At 38.5% G+C, this 26,964-nt stretch overlaps 2 protein-coding genes across 3 annotated transcripts in view; one reads left to right on the plus strand and one right to left on the minus strand.

Annotated features, from left to right (window-relative positions):
* Positions 1-617: 617 nt before the first annotated feature.
* LOC146487207 (uncharacterized) lies at positions 618-25,745 on the minus strand. 2 transcript variants are annotated; one of them, XM_085086495.1, is made up of 14 exons: positions 25,606-25,744; positions 25,314-25,436; positions 24,493-24,607; positions 13,237-13,313; positions 11,554-11,605; positions 10,764-10,861; positions 9,315-9,427; positions 7,584-8,623; positions 6,367-6,445; positions 5,202-5,286; positions 4,178-4,226; positions 3,359-3,459; positions 2,160-2,243; positions 618-1,310 (listed from the first exon to the last, which is right to left on the minus strand). In XM_085086495.1, exons 1-14 carry the CDS (start codon positions 25,669-25,671, stop codon positions 1,278-1,280), a joined length of 2,115 nt encoding a protein of 704 aa, XP_084942621.1. In that variant the 5' UTR covers positions 25,672-25,744; the 3' UTR covers positions 618-1,277. The 2 variants fall into 2 exon arrangements, with proteins under 2 accessions (XP_084942621.1, XP_084942629.1); XM_085086503.1 differs by lacking the exons at positions 618-1,310; positions 2,160-2,243 and having other exon boundaries at positions 3,394-3,459; positions 4,178-4,244; positions 25,606-25,745.
* Positions 25,746-25,846: 101 nt separating this feature from the next.
* Positions 25,847-26,964, plus strand: part of LOC146487208 (ras-related protein Rab-13-like) — a 9,371-nt gene continuing 8,253 nt past the window's right edge. Inside the window, exons 1-2 of the mRNA XM_085086513.1 lie at positions 25,847-26,117; positions 26,238-26,298. Coding sequence (XP_084942639.1) covers positions 25,994-26,117; positions 26,238-26,298 — 185 coding nt within the window. The 5' untranslated portion in view covers positions 25,847-25,993. The remainder of the gene's footprint in view (positions 26,118-26,237; positions 26,299-26,964) is intronic.

Genomic DNA, 26,964 nt, shown 5'->3' on the forward strand with positions numbered 1-26,964 from the left:
AGTCGAAAGAAATTTGGTAATTGCTTTCATTTTGCTTTACTTCGCTCTGATTGCTGATTCGCGCTAGTTTTTCAGCGAATGAGAAGCAAAACCAAAACCAATCGTGACTTGCTCGCTTGCGTTTTCCCGCGCTTGGCGCTGGTTTCTTCTATTTGCTTTGAGAGCTGATTGGTTCACTACGGAGTTTACATCTCTCATGATTGACCAGAGTTGGTTTTCGACACTCAAATGACAACTTCCGTAGTATGAAGTGTTTCTGAAGGCAGAGCAGTGGTTCTCAAACTCATTAATAATTCATCAAGACAAAACAAGAAAATCACTACTTGGACCGTGGTTTGTATATGTGATCCTAATTACCATAAAATTTTGCCAACTTTAGCCTTGAATTTCTCCAAGAATTATTGATCAAATGAGAAGCCATATCAAACACTCGAAAGTGTGTTTCATCAGATATCCAAACACCTCGGAGTCGTTTAAAAAATCTCGGCTGCGCCTCGTTTTTTCAACCTACTTCTCAGTGTTTGGATATCTGATGAAACACGCTTTCTCGTGTTTGATATATTACTTCAATGTCGAGAAAACCAGCTCTCTAGTTCTCATTCTAATCAGACGTCTCACTCAGTATTGAATGTTTTTATTTATCTTTTACAACTTTCAATTCAATTTATTGATCTTATTTACAGCTAATATCAAAACATTAAGAATATAAATACACTGATATAGATGTACTTTGTTGTTGATAAATTATAACGTTTGAAGTAAGCATGTTTAGGTACTCGACTTCACCCAGGAACAATAAATATCACTCATAATTATATACTTCTTTTTGTTTCTTTTGTAACTTTCAATTTGATCCGATTTTATTTTGCTTTATTTTAATTTAAAAAGGATTAATAAGAATTGACTCAATAGACTATACTGACCTGAAATGTTTCTATTAAAAATCAGATTCAAACAGAAAAATGTTCAACGGAAACCGAACTTTAGCATCAAAACATCAAGTTAAAAAAAAAAAAAACATTCGATATATCAAAATTCTAACGCGATTCCAGGGCCTTCTGTAGAATCTTTTTTTCTTTGCATTCATGTCTTTTCTGGGAAGTAAAAAGCAAAGAAATCTTGACGAAAAGCAATTTTGTCCAGAAAGCCTTGGAGTCATGTTAAGATATTAACATATCGAATATAAGCAACATGAAACATTTTTCCCTCGACATCTAAACCATGGCAGAAAACGATGCAACCTTGTATCACCAGGCTTCTCTCGTTGGCTTGGCTTCCTAATTTGTTCTTTGCAGCAGTGAAAGTTCTGCCTTTAAAGGAAAACAGTCCATTAGAGTAAAATTCAGTCATATCAAGAAACAAGAAACCCGTCTTAGACTTAATTCTGTCCGACAAATAGTGTTGTATGAATGTCAGGATTGAATGGTTAAAAGCCAGCTACTAATCAAGGGTAACACACATGTAATGCTCCGTTACATTTCCGTTATTACATCTAAAATTCGTCCTTTTATATTTAACTTGATTTTATTTTATTTTTGTTTTTGTTTCACTTGTCTGATTCCAAACTCTTTCCCAAGGCCTCTCGTTCTCTTACCCCTCTCTCTTCAGAGGACAGGAGACTGTAGGAAGGAAATCGTGTGAATTCTATATTCTAGACGGATTTTCGTTCACTCCAAATGACGAGAAAATGGAGGGACTAATTCATTAGGCAGGAAACTTGTCCCTTGCTCGACTCGAATTTGACGAGATTCCGACATTCCTCTCTGGATTTTCTTTTACTATATCAACAGTTAAATCCCTTTATAGATCACAGTCAACAGCCTCGTACTTAACTGTTTGAGTTTAAGGATTGGCTATAGCTTGTTTGCTTGCAATTTTGTGAATGATGGATCAAATAATGAACTCTGTAGTGTATGTTGCAGTGTTAAAGTGAACCCATTAATTTCCCACGGAGAGTTTGCCCTAGTAAGGAAACGGGAGAACGCACGAGGCAACGAAAAAACACAAACCAACCCAAAACACTTCTCATTCGTCTAAATTCAAACACAGTCAAGCCCATGAGCTGGGCAGGAAATGTTCTATCTGGTTTTCACCTCAAATAAAGAAGCAGAATGTGGAGAAAACGAGTTTTTAAATAGAAGAGTCTGATAGTAACATACCTCATCACGAGTTCGCCCAACGACCTTCATGTAAATCATCACCAAAGTCTCTGGGAGAAGCACTTTGCTGACGTAATCAAAATACTGCAGGCAAATAAAGATGAAATACAAACAACCTTGTTATATACCTAGACTTTCACTCAACAAAACGAGCACTGTGATTGGTTGATTCTTGGTCACGTGCCCTTGATCAAATACAAATGTATCCCGACCGGGATACAATTCCACAGTTGTTGCCCTCTCGGTTTTTTGTTTGTTTGTTTTGCTGTAATTATTGAAGGGAAAGTCTAAATATATAACAAAGCACTTAATGTATGGGCCCTCGGGAAACTAGTTAGTTTTGTTTTCCCTCGACTGAGTCCTGATGTTTCCCTCGACGAAACATCAGGACTCTCGAGGAAACAAAACTGTTTCCCTTGGGACCATACATTAAGTGTATAATAACTAACGCCGGTAACTTGCAGCTCGCATAGTTCAAAAAAGAGGAATAAAGAAGCTTGACGGCGTACAGTTTTCTCAAAGGCACTTAAGAGAATTTAGTACCGCACTCTGAGACAAAAATCATACCCATTCTCACACCTGGGCGCGTTTTATCTTCAAATAACAAAATATTTTCAAAGACACCGACACTTTCAAATTTACAAAACATGTTTGGGTGTGCTCCTTCACAATTCCAGTTAGAAATAAAAAAAATATCGCCCTCTTCATGTCATTTTACAATGGCGTCACTGGAAGAGTAACAAATAATTTCATTTCCATGATTTCATGTTTTTGGAGGTTTGTCGTGTGGAAACTAAAGTTTGTGAAGGTTTTGATGTTCCCCAAGACGAGTTTGTAAATGATAGTTTGCTGAGCGAAGGAGCCTTGAAATAGGTCAATTGTGGAAACCGCTCATATTCTTAAAAGTCTAAGAGAAAGGTGTTAAATGACTGCATTGGAGAAGCAGGGATGGCGCAGAGGTGAGAGCACTCGCCTCCCCGCACTATTGTGGCCCGGGTTCGATTCCCGAACTCGGCTTCATATGTGGGTTGAGTTTGTTGATGGTTCTCGTCCTTGTTCCGATATTTTTTTCTCCAGGTTCTTGGGATTTTCCCCTCTCCTCAAAAACCAACACTTGTAAATTCCAATTCGATCTGGAAAGTGTCCCCAATTAGTGCTCTGCGCTTAATACATTGACACTTAAATAAACCGGTGACTACCTTGCTGTGCTTGTAACAAAACATGGCCGTCAGTACGCACATAATCGTGTCTCGCTGCTCCTCGGAAAATTGACCAAATTGCACCTGGAATGCCAAATCTCCTGCAACACGAGGACAGCAATGATGCACGAATGTTAGTGTGGTCAAAAATGTTCTGTTATACTTGCAACAGCCCACGTTCAAGGTAAGTCATTTCCCACGGTAAACGTTAACCCCGTTAAGTCTAGCTTTTTTCCTAATGTCGTTATGCTTATGTCATTATGTTTCTGCTCTGCAATCACGTTGTGTTTTCATCATGTTCAAGGTGTTTTTTGCGTCTGTGAGTCCTTGCCCTCATGTCGTTACGTCGCTACAGTGTGAACCAGGCAGCTAGCCAGCTACGACGGCAACTCCAGCGACAACTTAAAAAAAAAAATGAGTAAAACAGAAGTGCGATAAAAATTTTGATAAATTCTTTTGCCGTCCTCTGTAAATTAAAACCTGCTTAAGGCTGGGCAATCGGTATGACGTCACAAAATCTAAAATGGCGGTGCGCGGGAAATTTAAGGCTAAAATAGGCGATACTCACATCCTATCAGATTTTGCCTGACGCTGAAATATTACATCCATTTATTCAAAACAGATTCAAAAGCTAGACAGTAACAAGTTAAAGTCAATTTCTTTCAAGAGTGGAAGATCCCTTTAGCCTCTATCTACGAATCGTCACGTATTGAAAGAGGTCTATTCTAACAGATGGGACCAAGAAAGGTTTAGTTACCGCTATTTCTTTCATATGCACTTTGATCATGCACAAATAGATCAAAAACAGGTATACCGCACCTTTCATACGTCCACCTCTTTTGTAATCTTCGTGACGCCGACAGTATTTCTACATCAGTAAGCAAAACTTTAATGAGAGAAATGCATTTCTTTTATCGAGCAAAGTTAAAAGTCAAACCTTACGTCAGTTGATATGGTTCACAGAAGCTTTTAATAAGAAAAGAATACGAATTACATTTACGGCAAACGACAAACGGCAGTAATGACCACGTAACCATGTTTATCCTATATTTGGCGCTCGCTGTTGTCAGTTTCTCAGTAAAATTGAGTAGTTTTTGCGATAGCATGAAAGGTCAGAACAGTTTTGCATTATTCCCATCAATGTACTCATTTCTTGAAGAAATCAAAAACGCGAATCTGACGTTTGCAGTAGCAAGACGCGATTCTAAATCTCTGCAATAAAACTACCGATTTTCAGTCTGTGTACGAAATCAATGCACACAACATTCAAGAGTGGACACTGATTTTGTGATTTGTATGAACGTTGTTGAGAGGAACTTTCCGGTGATTCTGTTTATTATGCTGTGCAAGACAGCACTCACATGAGCCTGTGCACAAAATCTTTCAACTCATTGAATTTTTGTTTGAGAAGTACACCTTTGAGGTACTTTTATATTGTGCAGTGCAAGGTGGGTGTAAGTTTTGAATCTGTAGTGGAATTCGTAAATTGTATCTTTTCATTTGAAAGTTGTTAAACACCGACTGTTGTTGTGATTGCTTGTGGTCGTATTTGACAAATGTGTTCTTGAGAATGATGTATTAGTCAGTCAATGACACAGGCTCGGAAAAAAGAAATGCGAGTTCTCGAACCTATGACTTCTATGAACTCTGAGGAAAGGAGCATGTACACAGTAATACTGGCAATTACATTTATAAGGTTTGGAAGAAGAACAATGTAACAAGACCATACAGTAAGCAAAATATTAAACAAACAAATGGGTAATGTCAAATTCGAGTAATGCATGGAGTTGATTGATTGATTGACTGTCTGATTGATTGACTGACTGACTGATTGATCGATTACCTTGCCCTCAAATATTTCTCTTAGTTCACTGGCAAATTCCCATACAAGCTGCTCCGTTTGGTCTGCAGTAAGCTCCTCGATGGAACTACAGGAGGAAACAAAAGAACGGAGAAAATAGCGTAATGATGTAAGAATGAAGAGCATACAGAAGTGTAATCGGCATTTGCAATAGGCGTTAAGCTATAAATTACAGTCAGGGAACATGGAACGTTTTAATGAAAATCGGAAGTCACGTTTCTTAAGGACGGTGCCTAGTAATACCGAAGTATTTTTGTATGGTTTATGACTATGTGGGGTACGAAGACCTTAGCAAGGGCTATTGGAATTCAAAGAGAAAATTTGGGGTAACCACGCATTTTTCAGAGATAATTAAGCAATAATATCTCTAAAAAGCGCCAAAATATGAAGCAATGTATGGGATTTTTTCCTAAATTGAAGCTTAATTATCTCTGAAAAATGCATGGTTACCCCCAATTTCTTTTGAGATACCAAAAGCAATTGCTAAGTTCTGCTTTCTCCACATAGTTTTAAACCGCACAAAAATATTCCTGTGTTAGTAGGCACCACCCATAGGAAACCCGAGTATCTCGAGATGCGCAGAACGTATGCGCAGCACCAATACTTGGCACCGTCCTTAAGGCGTATTTACGAGCTTTCACGTATCTGCAAACGTTTGCTCTCGAATGATATTCAAGACCATTACGTATTCTGGTAACTACAAAGACCTCTTACGAAGTGTTAAACAGGAAGAAAGGTCAATTCTGAAGTGAACTAATAGTTAAGGACTTTTCAATGCTAAGCGGTAGACTGTTCCAAAGCCTTGACTTACAAGCGGGAAATTAATGCCCAATCACACGTGTCTTCGTTAATGATCTTGGGTGAATTCAAAGTTCATGAGATGCTTAAGTTAAACTCCAGGGCCCGGTTGTTCGAAAGGCGATTAACGCTAATCCCCGATTAAAAAATAACCGAGGTTTTTATCTTGCTTATTAAGGAATGTTTTCAAAAGCTAGTTTTAAGCTAATGGTAAAGAAAAGTCTAAGCGAAAACTGAGGTCAGGGACAAAAATCTTTTGGAAGAATCTTTATTAATTAGTTAATGAACTTGAATCGAAGTTAACGTTAACCCAGGATTAGCTTAAAATAATGGGCTTTGAACAACATACCTGACATCAATGATAACAGGAGGCTTGTCCTCAATTGTGATTGGTTCTAATGGGCTCGACCCAGACTCCTCATACAAATCTATATTTAGAAACAAAGTTGAGCATGGTGAAGTAATTTGTTCATTCTCCAGTGCATTGCCTCTCTTCATCCAGCCCAAGTTGTTCAAAGGGTGGATAACTTTATCCAGCGAATAAAATGTATTGGCTCGAGTACATTTTACCCGCTGGATAGCGATTTATTCACTGGTTAAGTTATGATGAAATGAGTACTTATAACGCGCATTTTAACATGACGTGACGATCAAATGCGCGAGCAGTTACCCACCCAACCATGAGAGTATACACACAAAGACCAGACCACAACACCGGGAACCACATCCCCTACTCTTTGCGAACAGTGAGAGGGTTCTTTAACGTCCCCACAGAGCTCTTTTACAAACAAGGATTGCCTTGTGTGAAACGGGGCATACGGTTTATCGTCCTTATCCGAGAAGACTAGAAAGTCTAACCATTTGCAGATGTCAGAGCAAAGGCAGCACTTTCTCCTCAGTTATTTAAAGACCCTGAGTGTTGGTCCGGCCGGGGTTTGAACCCTCGACCTCCCGCACGGTAGTCCGGCACTCTATCATTTGAACTAACCGGTCGGCGGTTATCCACTCTTTGAACAACCGGAGCCAGGTGTACAAATGGGTACCGGCGACATACTGCTGGGTGTGACACTGTGATGGACTAGCATCCCATTCAGGGATAAACCGAGTTAAAGGGGCCAAGTCATGGTATTTTGAGTAACCGTGTATATTTTCGTTAACTATGAGCTCTAAACGTGAAAATGGCGGTGAAAAATCCATTTCTTCACGAAATCACCACTACATAACAAACAAAGACAATCTCTGGACATTATAGATCATTCATATAAACTTGAAAAAAGTAGGCCGCCGTTTATCAAGTTTACCTAAATGCCATCTCTTTTGATTTTGTCTACCTTTGCCCATCCACGCTCCTTTTTAGCTTCCCTGTTTTTCTTGGTGTTTTTCTATAGCTTTAAGCGGTTATTTTGAGGTTTTAATCAATTCCATGACCAGTCTGAATTCCCCAAAATGGCGTGGCTCAATTAGGCTCGATTTTGGGTTGACTTTACCTACCTACCAGTCAGGGATTTCGCAAATTTACACAGACAATGTAAGGACGGATTCCAGTTTTGCATTAACACTGCTTACCTTCAAGAATATCACATGCCATCTTACTGGCGGCCCTCAAAGATCGCTTATTGACCTTTCTCTTCACAGGCTTTCTGGACTTCCTCTTTGAAGTCTGTACCACCATGGTTGCCTGGCTCGTTTTTTTCTTTGAGCACAAGTCTTCTTTCACATCAGAATTCATCACAGCCTGGTTGAGCTTTGATGAACACAACTCTTGTTCATCTGAAAGATCGGAACCTTTTCGCTTCTCCACATTTCGTCTCACCTTTGGAGTTTCAAAATCGTTATCTTCGGCAATGTGTACACTGTCTAAACCCGAATCTTTCCTGTTGTCGGCAGATTCAGATACAGGCACAGATTGATGTTTTGCAAGAGAGGCTTTTAGTTTCTTTTTTAAACGAGAGTGCAGAGAAGGTATATAATCAGAATCGTCAGAATCAGATTCAGAATTGGATCTGGGACGTTTTGACTTTGCACCAGATTCACTGGAATTGCTACCTTTGTCTTTAATGATAGTTTCAAGGCTATTAATGTGCTTCAAAGCTTTGTCTTCTTTGTCATGTGTGGCTTTTAAGTTTTCCTTTCTAGGAAAAGTGCAAGATGAAAAGTTGCAAGCATCAGTAAAACTGCAAGCTTCATTCTCACTTTCATCAGCACCTCTTAATGCAATGCTCCTGTCACCTTCTTGAGTCCCTTCCTTTGGACTCAAAACTCCTTGAGTGTCATGTTTTTCATCACGCAGTTTAACACAGGTTGTCTGATCATGTGCTTGTTCGCTTTCTTCTGCTAATTTTACAGAATTGCTGCCTTTTTCGTCTTTTTCTTTTGAATTACACAGCCTCAATTCTCGTTTCCCTTTCTTCGAGCTCAAAACGTCCTGTACTTGATCAATCTGTGCCATCCACGAAATTTGTTTTTCACCTGGTTGGCTTTCACCATCCAACTCTACTGCACAGCTGGCCTTTTCTTTTTCTTGGTTTAAAGTGAATCCATCACCATCAGGTGAGGTGGTGCAAAGAAGGGAGTCAATCTCATTCTGAGGGTCATTTTTCTTATTCCTACAAGAACAAAACGTAAAACAATCAAAACTTGACAAAATATGGATGTGATGACTGTACAAACTACTGCATTATAGTAAATAAATACCTCTTACTAACCGAGTTTGAGGTCCGTACTGTAAGTAACGTAGCCTGTTCCAGGCTCTGCGAGAGACGCGAAGGAGCAGGCAAGGGAACAAAAACGAGGAGGGGCCTGCCCCTTCACGTCTCTTGCGGAGCTGGGAACAGGCTATAAGTTATGGACCGAGTTTTTTCCCGTTGATGTATGGCCCAAGCGTGCAGGCCATAAATTAAGGGGAAAAGACAAGGATCCATAACTTACAGTACGGACCAAGAAAACGAGGTGAGTAAGATATTTGTTATATCTCTGAGGTTAATTGGGCATGCGGGAAAGGAAACTTTCAATTCAAATTTAGCGGGCCACACAGTGAAATACAGCCCGCAAAATTGACCAATCACACCACACTTACTAACTGAGAGATATAATAATTGGTATTAACACTGCATTGCAAATTGGGGGAAAACCATCCAGGCACCAGTTGGTCAAGGTAACAGTGTAGAGCAGATAACTTTCTCCAGTAGACAAATTAACTATACAACACATAAAATGAATTAACTGCAGAGGTTACAGTACATTTTACTAACTGAAAAGTGACACACTCTTTGAACAAGCATGGTCTGATGCACTTACATATTTTTAAGGGCAGCTCTCTTTTTCTGGGTTGAATGTGTAATGTCAGCAGTGTCTCTGTTGAAATATTTGCTGATGGTGGACTTTGATTGTTTTTCTTCTGCAGTGCCTCTCTAAGTGTGGGAAAAACAAACAAATTATATGAACATACGAACTACATGCAACTACTATATAGAAATGTTGGTTTAAATGCCTGAAAACACAATACAACATTGCATACACACAAGGCATGTTGCACATGCCTACACGGCTTCTTAACCTAACACCATTTAGACTGAAATTTACTTTTAATTAAATCAATCATTGTTCATAAAAACATGTATCTAATGTTTCTGACCAAGCATGGCTTCACTAGCACCCGTGGCCCATAAGACACCCAGAATTATGGAGTTCAAGAAGCTAATACCGTGACAACAACGAGAACATCACAAAACGCAGCTCGTGCATAATTGGTACATTTCTTCACTGTGCTTGGTCAAACAACAATGTGAAATGACCAAATTCAAGGTTTTGTGGGAAACATGAGCACAAGACAGTAAATTTTTAATCCTCTCAGTCTGTTTCAACTTGAACACTAGTCCCAACTGTTCTGTTACTGGATAGTTTGGCTGCACTGCACAAGTTGAACGAATTGGAATTATTGTTAAGTACCGGTAGTACTACTTTACAGGTAATCTGAACTTATATTTTCAAGTGATGTTTTCGCTGCTGTTTCTGTCATGGTTTCTTAAAGTCCCTACTATTTTGTTTTGATTTGAGTAGAGGGTTTGGCATGGATGGTAAATGGGATTACTTTTTCTTGCTTGCATCATGCCCACTGAGGCAACTCCCTGTTCACCAGGCATGGGTTTTTGTTAGGATGTAAGGAATGATATGGGGTAGGTTTTCACTTAACCCACAACTAAGGACCAGGGGCAGTCCATTGCCATGCCTCCCCCCTTCCACACAACAGGAGGGAATGAAACTACCAGGGGCAGAAGCCCTGGCCAGTATAGCTTTTGGGTCTGACTGAGATACTCAAAAAAATAACTTGGAGATTCAAGGAATCAATGAGAAAGTTGGTTTTAAAGAATTAAGGGCATATTATTTTGGATCAATTCTGAGTATTCTTATTCCAGTTCAGGAATAACGGAATGCACAGAATATGAGTTCCCGGAAGAACACAATTCTGCCTATTCCATCAAATTGAAAACCTTCCCAAAAGAATGCAGTTCCTCTTATTTTCAATAGACTGTCTTTTTTAACGTATCCCACCCATTCTGCTATCAGGAGCAGAATGAACAGATCTTACACTATTCTGTTCATTCAGAATACAAAATGGGTCCCAAATGAACATGAATACTGTCTATTCTGTGTATTGATCCTGTTAAGGAATAGCTCCACAGAATGCACCCTACAAAAAAAGTAACTAACCTAACAACACCATATTGATATTAATACTACACATACCTCTGGCACTGAAGGCATAAGCTGTGGATCCAGAGATGTTTGACTGACTGCCACTTGAAGCTTCTCAGGAAAGATACCTAAGCTTTGATAACCACCACCTAAATATAATACAGTGCATGCAAATTTTAACAGTTCAAGATTCATGCTGCACATCATTATGATAGAAAAATACATCTGATGCATTGTCAGAATACTCTGAACGAATGATGAGTATGATCTTCAAGGATCTACAAAGACCTTCTTGAAGATCACAAAAAGATCTCTAAGGTTGAATAAGCATCTTTGAAACATACTTAAAGCACTTTTAAAAGATCTCTAGAGATACAATCCCTAATGAAATCCTAAGGATATTTAATTAAGAATCTCAAAGATTTCACTTGAGGTGGTTGTTTCAAAGATTCTTGGTATTAATAACATCCACAAAAAATTGCTCAATTCTCGAGCTCCTTTGAGATTTATATGAGTACTGAACATCATGCCATAACTACTTACAGTTGTAAGACAGGCGATCAATGTCAGGAAAAACATTACTAACAGACAAAGTATTTTGTACCTTGAGTAGTTGTAAGTAAATAAATAACCTTCGTTTACCCCTCAGCAGTGTTTATAGCACAAGTGCTAGTGGGGCCGAGCATTAACGTCACAAAGAAATAATTTAAATTGAAAACAACATGGTTAAAAATCCCAACTGGCAGGAGGCAGACCAGTATTGAACACTACTAGCATTAATTTATGCATCAATTAAGTTTCAAAATATTAAACAGTGTTATTGATTAAAAGTAATTATCACCTGAATATTCAGACTCTCCATGGTTATTCCTCTCACCTTGTGCATGTGATTCCTTTAACACAAAAACAGTAAAGATACAGGGGCCAGATTCACAATGCCCTCCTAAGTTAAAACGTATCTCTATATTTTCTTAACAAAGGTCTACTGCCATTACAACAATTGACTATTGTTACTGAAAAACATTGAGTTTTTAGCACTCTCCTGCCTGTCCATGTCAGTGGAGAAAGAACACAGAATACCGTAAATGATCTAATAAACGCCGGGGGGTTTATTGAATTTCAAGGGTCCGAGAGGGGCGTTTAAAAGATAAAAGGCGTTTAAAAGAGAGAGGCGTTTATTCCAATAACTGTAACATGGTAACCTAAATACGGTATTATAATAACCTAAATGACAGAGCTTTAGCAGACTTAATCAAGTCCGTCCATTGATAAGTCTAAACCGTCTACAAACCCATAATGGTATATGGTACATATAAAGTGGCTCAATGTCAACATCTGAGTCCTCATCGAGCAACAGGTATTTTCATCGCTGGCCTCTGCAATGTCTGAGTTAGTTATTGCTTGAAATGGGTCTGGAAGAGTTGGCTTATCAAGCAGAGAAAGTTGTGCCCTCAACTGCTCTGCCCCTGCTTCACATGGTTGGCCTTTCTTGAAACAATGGATCTCTGAATCTTGAGAGCAATCAACGGCTAGATTTAATGCACAGGACTTCAATGACTTTGTAATTATCTCAGTGGGGAGCCATGCCCAGGCGGTCAACACCCATTCTACAATGATCTTTCTTGGTGGCGGTCACATGTTTCCCGCTTCTGTAAATTCTTGGACGCCACTGGCTATCCACCCATCATACTGTTCAGATACTAATGCTTTGAAAGGCTTGTTCAATCTGGTGCCTGGATGTATTTCGTACAACCACCGGGAACTATGACTTGATCAACCTTGATTTGGTGGATGCAGTTGGGTTTTACAAGCAGGCGAGCCAAGCGGGACGATTTGGCGGAATTAGCAGGGCATGTCCCGGTCAGGAATTTTCAAGAGTACTGGCTGGTTTTTTAGCCTCAAACAAGTCGAACTCTCTCACCGTACAAGTATGCGGAAAACGAAAATGTGAAGTAGGCCTTGTATTTCCAGGGATGCTACAATGCTAGGACAAGCTGAAAGAAAGTTGCTGATATATCCTAAGCACAGAGATCGAGAACATTAAACAGTGCTATCCACACTTTGAACTGGAAATTGGGCAATTAAGACGCAACTTGCACACCGGTATTAATTAAGCAAGAATGCAAATAAATTGATTGATTGTATTGTACATCTGTTTCTGGTTTATGTGCGGTTTTTAGGGAAGGGGGCGTTTATAATACAGGGGGCGTTTGTTAGATAGGGGTGTTTAATACAAACTTGTCAGCTAAGGGGGGGCGTTAATTAGATAGAAGGCGTTCATAAGAGAGGGGGCGTTTATTAGATCATTTTCGGTATATTAATCATAATTATTCTGTCTTGATAGGAAATGTGGTAAATTTGCCATCTTTCATTACCACTTATTTGTCTCTGCATGTTCATGACATGCTTGAAATAATACTACTGTGTACATCTTTCTCATGGTCTGTCATTTTTTTATATTACTTAAAGTTTGTATATTTTGAAATTTAAAGTATTCACTTAGTATCTAAATTAATGTACTCACCTGTTTTGAACGAATCAAGGCAGTCTGTTTGTATTTCCTTCTCTTCACAAACTGATAGTTTATGAGTAATTCAGGATCTAATAGTGTGAAGAGTACATTGAATCACTTTACAGGCTATATCTTAAGTAACACGGCTGTTTAAAATTATTCATTTCTACATGGAATAATGTTCCAAGTATAGCAATGGTTTGATTTTTATTATCCTAGGCTTACTCTTGGATTATGGTAATGAATACTGCACAAAGGAAAACAAAATTCAAACTGGTTTGATACATTTTCAACCAAAAAAATCTTAACCACAACATATCCATCACAAATTCAACTATTGATAACTAACAGTTTGCTCAGCTATCAAAAGTTTTAGTAGTTAACCTTCTGTACTTCTTTTTCCTTTAGTGACAACAATGCCTTTTATTTATTTATTTATTTATTTATTTATTTATTTTATTCAATATTTATCCAGGGGCATCCAATTTAGCAGAGCTAGTTTAAATGGAGCCCTGACACAGCACAAGACAAAACATTGAAACATGTTCCCTGTTCAATTCAATTTTATTCAATGCTGTGAAACTAGGAGCAATTGAAGTTAAATTAAACTTTTCTGCTGTTCAATGTTTGATAGTAACTAAATGATTCTCAGTGCCTATGCCTATATGGGCTCAAAGAGGGGGTACCTAGTTGTTCTGTATAGCAGTGGTCCTTTTGAAACATTTTGAAAATATTTCATCACTGACATCATTTTATTCCAGTGTGCATATGCCACACATGACATTCCAGCCCTAGCAGTATGCAGGATGTTTGTCCCATGAACCTAGTTTTATAGCCTTAGCTCCCATGAGCCTCATGTAGCTCAGTGTAGAGCATCTGAACGAGTAATCGGAAGGTCTTAGGTTCGAGTCCTGATAGTAGCACTTGGATTTTTTTCCGAGTTTGCCTGTGTCACTTACTGAATAATACATCATTCTCAATATCATTAATGTCACAGTTAATGCCACAATTTTTGTTTCAGACAAAAAATGGAGTGCCATTACAGTATTATTAAGAGCCAATGTCGGAAAATATCGAGAATCTTAAATCAGTTCTAAAAATTCGAATTTTGGCTGATACCACCCAAACATCCCTGTGGGTGAACTATTTCAAGAAATGATATTAAGAAATCCCCAAGCGCTTTACATTTTGAGAATTTTAGAAAAGTTCGAAAATTCGCTAAAAATACATTTTTTTATTCGGGAAATGGGTGCAAATTTCAACAATTTTCATCGACACAGCACAAGCGCGCAAGGGCTCCTATTGACCTGATATTACTCATGTATTTAGCAGACATGCAAAGCTTTAAGACCTCATAAAAAGGTTTTGCAAAATAACTATTGTAATATAGTTTCTGGCTTTTATTGTGTGCACCCTGATTGTGTGTTGTTTTGGCAGTCAAAATAACGCCCAACTTCAACCGTCAAAAGTCGATCCTGGTATGTCACAGATTGGAAAAAATACTATACTGAACAAAAGAACTGTTATTTTATTAATTATACCTGAAGTTTCAGCTCTGCAAATTAAAATGCTTGCGAGTAATAAAATTTTAACTTGAGCCCCCAAGTCGCCGTGCGCGACAAGAACGTGGAATGTAAACAAAGGAAAACATATGCAAATGGAGGAGAAAATCACACGGAAGTTATAACTAGCCCATCAAAGCGCAAAGAATTGATGGAAATTATGTTATCTAAACAAGTATTGCTACCTGGGAAGCCAATAAAGCGCACTTGTTCGTCGAATAATCTTAAACAAGGCAATATCCTAAAACAAAGTTATAAAAAAACAGCGATTGGCTTTGCACGGTCACGAAATCTGGTCGGGTGAATTCCCGGTTCTGAAGTAACAGGCGTTCGATCTATCAATCATTTCAACTTCAAAACCCCATCGGCAAACTATGTTTATTTTTTTATTTTATTAGCTTCGCCAACAGATAATAAATTTACTTAGATAAAAATGAACTATGAAATGAAAGTCAAAATTATCGTAAATGACCTCTCAACAAAATGGAATGACAGCGGCTATGAAGACCAAAAAGCCAAAAAGCATCAAGATGTAAGTATATCAAAGCAAACATTTACAATAATGATGAACACACCTTCCAGGCAGGGTCTTCTACAGACGTCCATCTCCTCCAAGCTTTGAGATAAGCTTACTCTTACAAAAGAATTGGTTTTCGATATTCGTCCAGGATTTTTAGAAACTAATACCCTACACCCAGTCACAGTCTTAGCAAGTTTTCATCATCTTTCTCGTGATGTAAGGCGTCTGTAACTTACCTGAGTAAAATGAATTAAAAACTAACGAGTAACTGAAATTGAACATATCAGGCCGTACAAAGGTTTCGGCGCCAAATGTTGGTTCTTTAATTTGGTGTCAAGTTACATGTATGGTCAGTGATTTGAATAAATTACCCTGCAGCCCCACCTAATTCCGTACAGTATTTCGAAATCCAAACAAACTACATTGCATAAGCGACACATGGTATAATCTACAGCGTTTATAACGCTGTGTGTGGAAAAAAAAATATTGTGCAGTTTTTCGACTCTTGTTGATGGAAATTCTAAGTGCGATGTTAGCCAGGAATATCCTGGTCAATACGAATGTATACCTCTTCTTAAATGTGAACGAGACATCTGGAAATGTATGGCCTTAGTGAAGATCCATCGTTGGAAAGTGAAATGAAACTGCTACTAGCTGGTGCAGGTAAACGACATTTGGTTTAATTTTTACTTTGTTTTTAATCTTGTTGCGTGATTATTGCGTGACAGTACTATAACGAAAGGTTTTTTTTTGTCAGGATTTTTTTCGCCGGATGTCTCATGAACTCATAACTTTATGTCTCCGTCATCGGGTGGAATATGGTATAAGATGGAGAACAGGGAAAACTATGTGTTTGGTTCCAAGTCCAAAGATTGCACATAAGCCAGCAAAAGTGAAAGGAACACGCAGAATAAACAGTCGACTATCTTCACTTAATTTGAAGGAAACAGGCCAGCTAATTGCTGTTGGATTGCGTAAGTAATTTTTACGTAATGTCTTGTAATTTTTACTGAAGTTCGCATGAGAGATCGATAGAACGGCTCTGGTAGTGTGTCTTGATGTAATCACAACGGCATCACCAATCAGCGACACAGCGAAGATCCAAAATGTCAGTAAACTCAACAACTTTGAGTTTACAGAAGGTGGTATCAAAGCATGGAGGGCATATGACATTTGCAGAGGAAAAGAAATCAAGGCCGATACCTTGACAAAACGTACCGTTCAGTCTTTTTTGTTGTTGTTGTTTGCATTTGGGACCCTGGACTATTTTAAATTTTCATTAAAAATATCAAGCGGAAAGATCAACTCAAAACTAATAAGAGCAACAGAAAAAATAATAACAAAATTTAGCAATATACAAAGCTCTTTTAAAACTAGAACATAATACACTGAATGTATTCGTTTACCCATCGTTTTGACACTTATAAATTTGCCTAATTACAGAATCCGAAAACAGGTGGTTAGAATCTGCATTTTCTCCGGGGTAATTCAAGTCTCTCGGCCATAAGGGACCGTTCATTTTTTATGAGCATGGGGGGGCTGGTGGGATTTAGGGGGGGGGGGCACGAGAAAAAAAATGGCACTAAAGGGGGGGGGGGGGGGGCTACCAAAAAAAAATGAGTGAAAGAGGGGGGGGGGGGGTCACCAGAAATAATTGGCTAGTAGGGGAAATTGAAAGTGGCTCAACACAGAAACAGATAAAGAAATTGAATATTATTTCAATTTTATTTAATGCGATTTTCCTAACCACTTTTAATTTGTTTTACATACTGAGGTCGAAATCTGCATTTTATATTAACAACAACTGAGGAAATGAAGCATATCTGTTGGAAAAGCAATAATGAATATAAACTGAGGTAGACACCTATGTTTTTACAAGTTCAAATTAATATAAAAACGTATCAGTCTCACTATTGAATCATCCTTGGGGGAGTAGTTTTCTACAAAGTGGTTGTACTCTGAACTATATCAATAGATTGTTTAATGTTCTTTTTAAATAGTACTCACTTTTATAAAGACTGTTGATTAGTAAATTATTTGAACCCAGGAGTATCAGTAGACTCAGTAGTTTGCCTAGTGTGAACATCCAGATTAGTTTTAATAATAGAACTGTTGTTGGTGACTTCAGTTGACGGTAAATCTGAGCCGTAAGCCATCTTCAGAAAAGCTTGTAACTGTCATTTTTAATAGCAGTACTTTAATATCCAGGCGCGTAGGAGGGGGGGTTCGAGGGGTTCGAACGAACCCCCTTTACAGATCAGTAATGGCGGAAGAAAAAGCACTTAATGAGAAGGTTGAGCAATTACATGAGGTGTACCATGCGAGAGAGTAGAATGTCTGCCCTGGTTCTAATGCATATCATATATATGATATGTCTGTCAATTTTGACGAGATAGTCAATTTGTTCGAAGGCCTACACCCGAGAATGATGCAGTTTACCAGCTTGGTGTATGACTATCAGTAGATCGAATAGCTATCAGAACTCGACAGGACGCGGAATGTACATTGAACTTTCTTGTTTAAGTTGAAACAATTATGCCGTAGGAATGATGTATATAGCTCAAAAAGCTGCTGTAAAACAAATTTGTGATTTGCCTAAAATGGGTCTCAAAATGCAGGAAATGAGGTTTCTGGGAACCTAGATTTTCAAAAATTTCCGGGGGAGCATGCCCCCGGACCCCCCTAGTAAGCAAGATTTGGGGCTCAACGAACACCCCTATCTAACCCTTACCTACGCGACTGATATCTGTGCGTCCGCTGTTTTTTTCTGTTTAATGATTCGTAATCGTTGATTGGTACGCTTCGATCCGTATTTTGTTGGTCAAATCTGTACGTGTATTAATTGTTTCTACTCGAAGGGGAGTAATTTCACGTTAACCATTTGCTTGATTAATTTTTATAGTTTCTTTGAGAATCTAAATGGAAATTTAGGGTTTGTCGTTGCCGTAAACGTGTTGCTATCTATAAAACGTTTTTTTAAACAAGAGAAATCTTTACCTAAGTAGAGAACAGTTACTTGTTAATAGTACTGTAAAGAAATCACAGTAACAATTACGTTTATCTTTGATATAAACAGTACATAAGCGTTTTGTTAAAGTTAGGAGTATGATTTGTTTCTGGTTGGGCGGGAGGGGGGGGGGGGGTCATCAGAAAAAATAGTTCTGCTGGGGGGGGGGCCATGTGGAAAAAAATTGCATGCTAGGGGGGGGGGGGTCATACAGTTTCGTAGTGGCAATTAACCAAATCCCACCAGCCCCCCCATGCTCATAAAAAATGAACGGTCCCTAAAGACAAAAAGCATGTTAACGACGACGAGTCTCCCAAAACAGAAGAGAGTTCCAGTGACATTCAGGAGAGTTAGACCAAGCATGGTGTATACACTTGCCTAGAGAGTGGATGTACAAGGGTTTTCCAGAGATATTCGGCATTGACGAAACATCTATCCTCTGAGAAATGCATACGGTCCCTGGAAAAACACACTCTTATGGATCTTGCCAAGCTTGGCTATCAGCAGGTTTTAGAAGAGGGCGTCGGTGTTGTACCAACCTTAAGAACCAGCGGTGTTGCAAGCAAACAATCCAGGGGACGCTCAAGTACTTTAAGGCTTGGTTACTTGTTCTTCAAAGACCCCCAGCAAAGATTTTAAGAAACCTCTATTCTCTGTCGAGAAAAGAATTTACACAATAGAGGAAATTCATTCCATAAACTGCCTGACTTTCTTGACCAAACAGAAGTCTTCCTAAGTATCACGTGACATTCCTTGGTTGATGACGTCACATAACTTGTTTTTGAAAATGGGGAACATTTATACTCCAAAATTTTAAAAACGTTTACCATTAAAATGTTTAGTATAACTGTGCCAACCTAATTCCGCCTTTTAAGGTGGTACTCGTTATTTATCTTTTAAGATATTTGGACATTAATTATGAGCTATTCCCTACGGGGTTGAGCAAATGAATATATGAATATAATATTCATATATTCAATAAATTATGAGCTATTCCCTACGGGGTTGAGCAAATGAATATATGAATATAATATTCATATATTCAATAATGAAGGGCTGGGAGCATAACCGCCTTATGTCGAATTTCAGCCCGTTTTTCGATGTAGCTCGGATTTGTGCAAACTTTTGCATGTCAACTGCAATGGGATTGAAAACCATTGTCCAGTATTTTTTCACGCCGCTTTGTGTTTCGTATTAATGCTATTGAGAAATTTTACCATCTTGTAAAGATATATCGGTAACATTATAGACACTGGATGACCAAAAGGACAATGCACTGAGGATTAAATACTTGTATTCAATATACACTCGTTGTCTTTGAAACACGGCACACGAAAGCGGTGTTGTTCGCGGGAGGAACGAAAGGAATGCTGTCACGCTTTTATTTGATTCTGTTACAAACTACTACGTACGTGACAGGAATGTCCGAAATGTAAACAGTTACATCCTCCAAGAGAAAATGTGTCCATTTCCTGGCGTAAAATCCAGCTTTGTCCCGTTTGTCGACATATCACTCTTCATAACGCAAAATACTAGCATTCTACACGATTAACAGGAAGACATGTAGCCATTTCAACGATTAACAACGATTAACAACGATTAACGGCAGTTCTATTAAAAGGTAAAGACTATCTATTCTTTTTTACGGGCAGTCGGTGTTAACCGTTGAAAATCTATGTTAATCGTACTTTTATTGAATCATTGCCTTGAAATTGTCAAGTTAATCGTTACATACCGAATTTCAAGCCTGGCAAACCACAACTAAGGCTTGCAAAACACCTTGCACATAGCGGGATTTGTCTCTAATGCTCCCGCGGGATTTGATAATCGAATTGAAAAATTCATCACGGCACAGTCATCACTACCAAGGAAGGATTCTTTGGACAACATTTCCGCCAGTTCCTGTGAACTGCATTCCTCAATTTCATAACCTTTCAAGAGATCCATAGATGTCGGTGCGTTTACAAACTTCACCAAACAAAGGCGAAACCAACTAGCCAGTACGATACGCAAGTTGTTTATCCCGACTGCCTTGATCTATTTTGGGCTTGTTACAACCCGCAAAAGCAAACCATGATATCATCTCAAACGTTACTTATAGAAACAACAACTGGTGCGACTAAACACGGCTCGTGGACAGTGGAAACTTTTAGCCTACCGATAATTTGGAAAACGAGTCTGACGTGGACAAAACCTATAAAAAATTTGCTTTCCAAGCGCGTTCACTTGTAGACAAGCAAACTACCAAATACCCCTCCCCCTCCCCCTCCCCCTGACTCAATGTTGTCTTTTGGGTCACGAACAGTTTCCTGGCAAGCATCACTTTCCACATCAACATTGCATAAGGGGGAGGGGGGAAGGGAGAAGTAACAGTTGTAGAATTATGAAGGGAGAAACAGTAAGTGAGTGGTTTTTTGGCTGTCTGTGTTCGGTTCTCATTGCATAGGGGGAGGGGGTGGGAGGGAGAAGTAAGCAAGTGGTTTTTGTTCTGTTCGTGTTTGGTTTTCTCAAGGAGTTTTGTCCACGATTGTAAAATTCCAAGCCAGGGAGAGCCAAAATTCGGACAAATCCGTGCGAAATCGAAAGCCGCGCTAAAATTCGACATAAGGCGGTTATGCCCTCGGACCTTCATTTATCATGTCACGTGACCCATTTTCCTTAATTGACCGTTACTCTTAAGATGTGGGCATCATTAAAAGGCGGGATGATAAAGCCCTTAAAAGGACTCATCGATTAAGCAACAAACAAGATTGATATAATGTAGCTTTTTGTTCCCCATTTTTTAGTAAAGATTTTAACCGTTATAAGTCATTTTCAGGACACGCGACTAGAATCTGATACAGCAAATTTTGGAAAATTAATAAGGGCACTGATAATAAACCGTTTGCCAAGTTTCACAGAGATCGGACAAATGCTTTCCCTCCAAATAAAAATGTGCATAACAATTAGGCTGGTCAAGCCTTAATACACTTGAGCGTTTAACAAAGGGATGGGGGTTGCGACCAGCTAAGAAGGCGTATCGTTTTAGTGAAAATCAGAAGGCCTACCTCACTGATAAATTCAACATTGGTCAGTCCACTAGACGGAAAGTCGACGCAAGTCTTGTAGCACGTGATATGAGAAGTGCCCATAGTTCGAATGGCGAACGGCTTTTTAAATCAACTGAGTTTCTGACCTCTCAGCAGATATCTTCATATTTCTCCCGCCTTTCTGCGACAACTCCCCAGCAGACCCATGAAGTCGACCTTGCAGCTATTGAAGAAGAAATAAACTTTTCTACGGCCAGAGACGAAGTGATGGCGACTGTCACCCTCCAGCATCCAATAATGTTTGACCAATACAACATCTATGCCATGGCAGAAAAAGACACATTGAGGGGTTGAAGGTTTCGTTGCTTCAGGTGATTGCCAAGGCCTCAATCTCGACATCCCTAATCTACCAATTCGCCGCAAAGCTCCATACCTGAAGTTGCTTAAAGAAGCCATTAGTGATTGCAGTTACCAAAGCCAAGAAATTGACTACTGAAGAGGTGACTCTAGCAAGTCCTGTTCCTTAACATCGAGAAGGAGACCTCCTTTCAGTTTTTTACTTCCACCAATCCGTCTGTCATTTCTTTAACTAATATTTAATGTAAGTAAAGAAAAATAAGTGGAGATCTAAGCCTCAGTTTTCGCCGTTCTCTCGTGTTCGATCTTGTCCTTCCCCGAGAAGGGGAGGAGCGCGGGCTCATTTCCTAAACAGCTTCTGGTAATTGAGCCTACGAAAATCTCAAATACTTCAGTTGTAAGGGACGGACCATAACGAAAGTTATGGGGGGTGGGGAATTTAAGAGCGGCATAAATGTTTTCGCTAACATTTCCCCTATAGGCCAATGCGGGAGTATTTTTAAGGCTACTCGGCGTGCATGAATTTTTTTTTCATAAGATTTTCCCTTGGCGAAAATATTTTTATTTTGTACTTCGTCCCCACCCCAGAACCTTTCTAATCGTCTGTCCCTAAAGCCGGGGGATATTTCCCTATAAAACTTGCGCAGCGCGTGGCAGAAAATTTACAAAACACTGGAAGAGGTACTCTACATGTGCCCTCTTCAAGTGGTGTCCAACAGAAATGAGGAAACAAATGACAAGCATTTCTCATTTTTTAACGGATCAATGGACTTAAAGTCATTGAAAGGTACCGCCAAAGCTCTCATGACTCTTGGAGTCTCTTCTTCTTACTTCCCTTTCTGTCTCTTTAACTCCAGGGATTAGAAGAAGAATGACCCTGGAAAGGGGCTTAAGGGCTCCGGCATGGGTGCGATTGGCACCCCTATTCATTTCTGAAGAGAAGTAGTATTTTGCTTATGAAGATATAAACGGAGATGGCGTAGGTGCACTAGGAGATTCTTTTAGTTCTGATTGCACAGTCCTCCTTTATTTAGTCCCCTTTATTTTACTACCCTAAAAGAAATAACTAAAGAATATGTTATATTTCATTTTCACAATACTATGTACAGCAACACGTGACTTGAAAAACGTGACAGGTAACACAACACCAAAATAAACAAGATGAAGTGGCTTCTTCGTTTTCTGTGTTTATGCGAGGATTATTTACTACCTATCTATAAATAGTTCTAATGAACAAATAAGTTAGTCTTTTTTTATGAAATGTTTAAACAAGACGGAGGGTTTTACTCTAGTGAGAACTGTGCAAACTTGGAACACGGAACACGACACAAGGTCAGTGAGTAAACAATCCTAAAATGTATATAATTAGAAATTTGCGATGCGGGAAATCTAATCCCCAAGTGAGTATTATACTTTTCTAAGATTATTTTAAACTCTGATTTATTTTGTTGTATCTTGTTACTTTTTGGATTTAATATGGCGTAGTATAACCAAGGGACGGACCATTTAAAACGGAATCGTCGATGGCCCGTAATGGCCTCTGTCATTTCTTTATATTTCTGAAAATAAACTTACATTTTATGGTTCATTTCTATCATACCTCAAAATATCTACTTTTACTGACATTGTTTGTTTGCTCCATGGTCCATTTTGAAAGCTTCTTTAAGAGCGTTTGGACTTAAAATGATTGATTTTTTTTACCTCGGAACCATCCGCGCGAGTTCATCCGACCCGATTTCATGACCCTTGGCCCTCTAGCCCTAAAATACCTTTTTTATTATTATTGTACGGATAATTTCGCTTTATCAGTCTCTCAGATAGCAATACCTGTTTAGATAACAGAATTTCCACCAATTCTTTGCGCTTTGATGGGCTAGTTATAACTTCCGTGTGATTTTCTCCTTGATTTGCATATGTTTTCCTTTGTTTACATTCCACGTTCTTGTCGCGCACGGCGACTTGGGGGCTCAAGTTAAAATTTTATTACTCGCAAGCATTTTAATTTGCAGAGCTGAAACTTCAGGTATAATTAATAAAATAACAGTTCTTTTGTTCAGTATAGTATTTTTTCCAATCTGTGACATACCAGGATCGACTTTTGACGGTTGAAGTTGGGCGTTATTTTGACTGCCAAAACAACACACAATCAGGGTGCACACAATAAAAGCCAGAAACTATATTACAATAGTTATTTTGCAAAACCTTTTTATGAGGTCTTAAAGCTTTGCATGTCTGCTAATTACATGAGTAATATCAGGTCAATAGGAGCTCTTGCGCGCTTGTGCTGTGTCGATGAAAATTGTTGAAATTTGCACCCATTTCCCGAATAAAAAAATGTATTTTTAGCGAATTTTCGAACTTTTCTAAAATTCTCAAAATGTAAAGCGCTTGGGGATTTCTTAATATCATTTCTTGAAATAGTTCACCCACAGGGATGTTTGGGTGGTATCAGCCAAAATTTGAATTTTTAGAACTGATTTGAGATTATCGATATTTTCCGACATTGGCTCTTAAAGTATCACAGTGGTCTAATATCACAGTAGTATAGCAATAATATTTCAGCTATCACAATATCATCGCCATATTATTATTATTATTATTATTATTATTATTATTATTATTATTATTATTATTATTATTAAATTCAACCGCATTTAATGGTCCCCTGCTAATTAAATTATACCTTTGTTTGCAAATCCCCAATGCTTTAAAAACCGGGGTACTTCTACACGTTATTAATTTACATATCTATACATATAAAAAAAGAAAGAGAAAAATCGATGTCCCTCTTACCAGGCAGCATTTCCGGACTATCACAACGTGATGTCTTCCCATTTTTCTTTTTGTTCCTTTCGGTTGGAGCCAAAACTCTTGCTAGAATAGCATCCTCAAGCTTCACAATTAGCCTCTGTAGATGTAGAGACTTAGTTATTATATATACAGTGTAAAATAATGTATTTATTAAACACAGTCAAGTTTCTTTCTTGTTCATGTCTGATTCTCTAATGGAAGGTTAAAAAGCCTAGATGTCCTGATTAAAAATTGTATCAAACAAGTAAAGGTAGAACTGCTTACAGAACTTTGCCTCCTGCTCTAGAATTTGTGTATCTTGTATTTCATCACTATGATATTGATTGACAATCGGCATTGCAATTTCAATTTCAAGGCAAAAAGATCACTCACAATTCTCATGCATAAATTTAAGAAAATGTCATTTTCCATGTTTTTGATGATTTGCTTGCAATTTGCCAAGATAATGCTAGGGAGGAAGCATCTGTGGCTCTAAATTCCTTTTTTATTAAGAATTCAGGAGTTATTAGGTAAATCAACCCCTCTTTATCATGGAAATTAAGGTTATGTTCACACTTGGTACCCGAGCACTGCTGCCTGGGTACCGGACACAAAATAGAAACATATATACACAGGGAACCGGTGCATACTTCAGTGCCCTAATACAAGGTCTCAACCTTCTATTTGAGCATGGATACCATGCCTGAATATTGGCATGGATACTTGATAAAAGGTTGTGTTCACATTTAGTGCTCAGCGAGAATTGTACTCGGGCACCGTGCTTGGGAACCAAGTGCGAACAAAGCCTAATTAAGTGTACTTACATTAAAGTGTTCCTCTGTAAACCATTTGTAACTACTGGTTTTATTCTCCTTTGAACTTTGCTTTACATGTAAACGTTCTGGATGTACACAAATTTCTACTAGCACGATTGTTTTCTCAAATACCTTGAGAGTAAGTAAAGAAAAAGTTTTAGTACCAGAAAAAAGTGGGAATTAAAGGACTATTCTGATCAACGTTTATATGAGAAATAAAGTAGACGCCTGTCTTTGCCTTGTGCTACAAGTATTAAAACCCCGCTGGAGATTTTTATATACGTTCATAAAATGATCTTACCGTTGCAAATATCGTGTTATTTCTCGTATTCTTCAACATTATTGTCAAAAGATAAACCTTTTTCATAAAATCGTCGTCCAACTTTGTCCAATATTCAACAACAAACGACCGCCATCTTGGAAAAACCGGCGGGAAATCCTCCGCTAAGTCTGGGAACTAGCTATCGAAAGCTGAAAGAGATTGGGAACTAACTTGTGAGCACTAAAAAGGACTGGATCCAAGCAAATTTAAAAATGGCGCCGAAGAAGATTCTATTTCGTCTGGACTCGAAGGGAAGTTTATTCGATCATGAATATTTCATTTGAAGTTGCCTAGCATACCACAAACTTGCCGAAGGAAATTGTGTTCCTCTGAATGGTTGACTGCCCGCATAATTGGGTGACGGAACATGGCGAAAAGCTACGATTACTTGTTTAAAATCTTACTGATTGGAGATTCTGGTGTAGGGAAGACGTGTATTCTCTGTCGATTTGCTAACAACGAGTTTAACAGATCGCATATATCAACTATAGGTAAGGATACTAGGAAATCTTCTTGCTTTAAAATCGTTGTTGACATCAGCGGGTTGTCATATACCTGCCATTCAAGGTGTTTGAGATACAAAAGTAAGCTTACGTCTTTCTCCTTTACAGGAATCGATTTTAAAATGAAGACAATTGTAGTCGAAGGGAAAAGGATCAGAGTACAGATGTGGTAAGCCGTGTTTTTAAGCGAATAGCTCGTTATGTCGTTTTTTAGACCAGTTTTCCGGTCAGTCGGATTAATGATTTTTATACACAGGGAGGGAATGAGGGAGGATTGGTTGGTTTTCATATTTTAATGAAGTCAATAAATTTTCCCTGTGTGTTTTTTTGTATTTCTAAGAACAATAAGTAAGTAATTCGAAAGTCATTAGGTGGGCCGTAGGTCGAAACTGCCGCCACACGAAAAGTAAAATACCATGAAACAAACCTTGCTAACCAGACTAGTTAATTTAAAAATCTCATCGATATTTCAATTTTGTTTTTATTCTGTTTACTGTAAAGCTAGTATCTTTCCTAGCGATATCATGACCTTGGTGAATTTTTTGGTAGCTACGAGTAAAACTGTAACTAGTTTTATTAATTTGCGTCCCATTTAAAAACATCTACAATATAACCCGAAAGATTTTTGACATTTTTAAGCCCTTGTTTTCTTGAGTAAATCGATTTCTACAAGTATAAAGAAGACGATAAGTCCAAGTTTGACGCTCAACGCTTCTTCATATGATACGAATCTCACTCGAAACCTTAATAGGCGAAATCCGCAAAAAGGCTATCAGCCGATCACTATATCATTCTCCCCTTGAGGCTAAGTGCCACCATCTCAAAAAAACATTTG

The sequence above is a fragment of the Pavona decussata genome, unplaced genomic scaffold, assembly GCF_977016875.1.
Source record: "Pavona decussata unplaced genomic scaffold, jaPavDecu1.1 SCAFFOLD_16, whole genome shotgun sequence".
In the NCBI taxonomy this organism is placed as follows: Eukaryota; Metazoa; Cnidaria; class Anthozoa; order Scleractinia; family Agariciidae; genus Pavona; species Pavona decussata.

Excerpts from the sequence above, each read along its gene's own strand:
- LOC146487207 (XM_085086495.1), bottom strand. The coding sequence starts at position 25,671 with ATGAAAAAGGTTTATCTTTTGACAATAATGTTGAAGAATACGAGAAAT. Across the intron at positions 11,606-13,236 it reads CCTTGATTCGTTCAAAACAG|GAATCACATGCACAAGGTGA; the intron begins GTGAGTACATTA and ends TTTGTGTTAAAG. Across the intron at positions 3,460-4,177 it reads AAGAGGTGGACGTATGAAAG|GAGATTTGGCATTCCAGGTG; the intron begins GTGCGGTATACC and ends CTCGTGTTGCAG.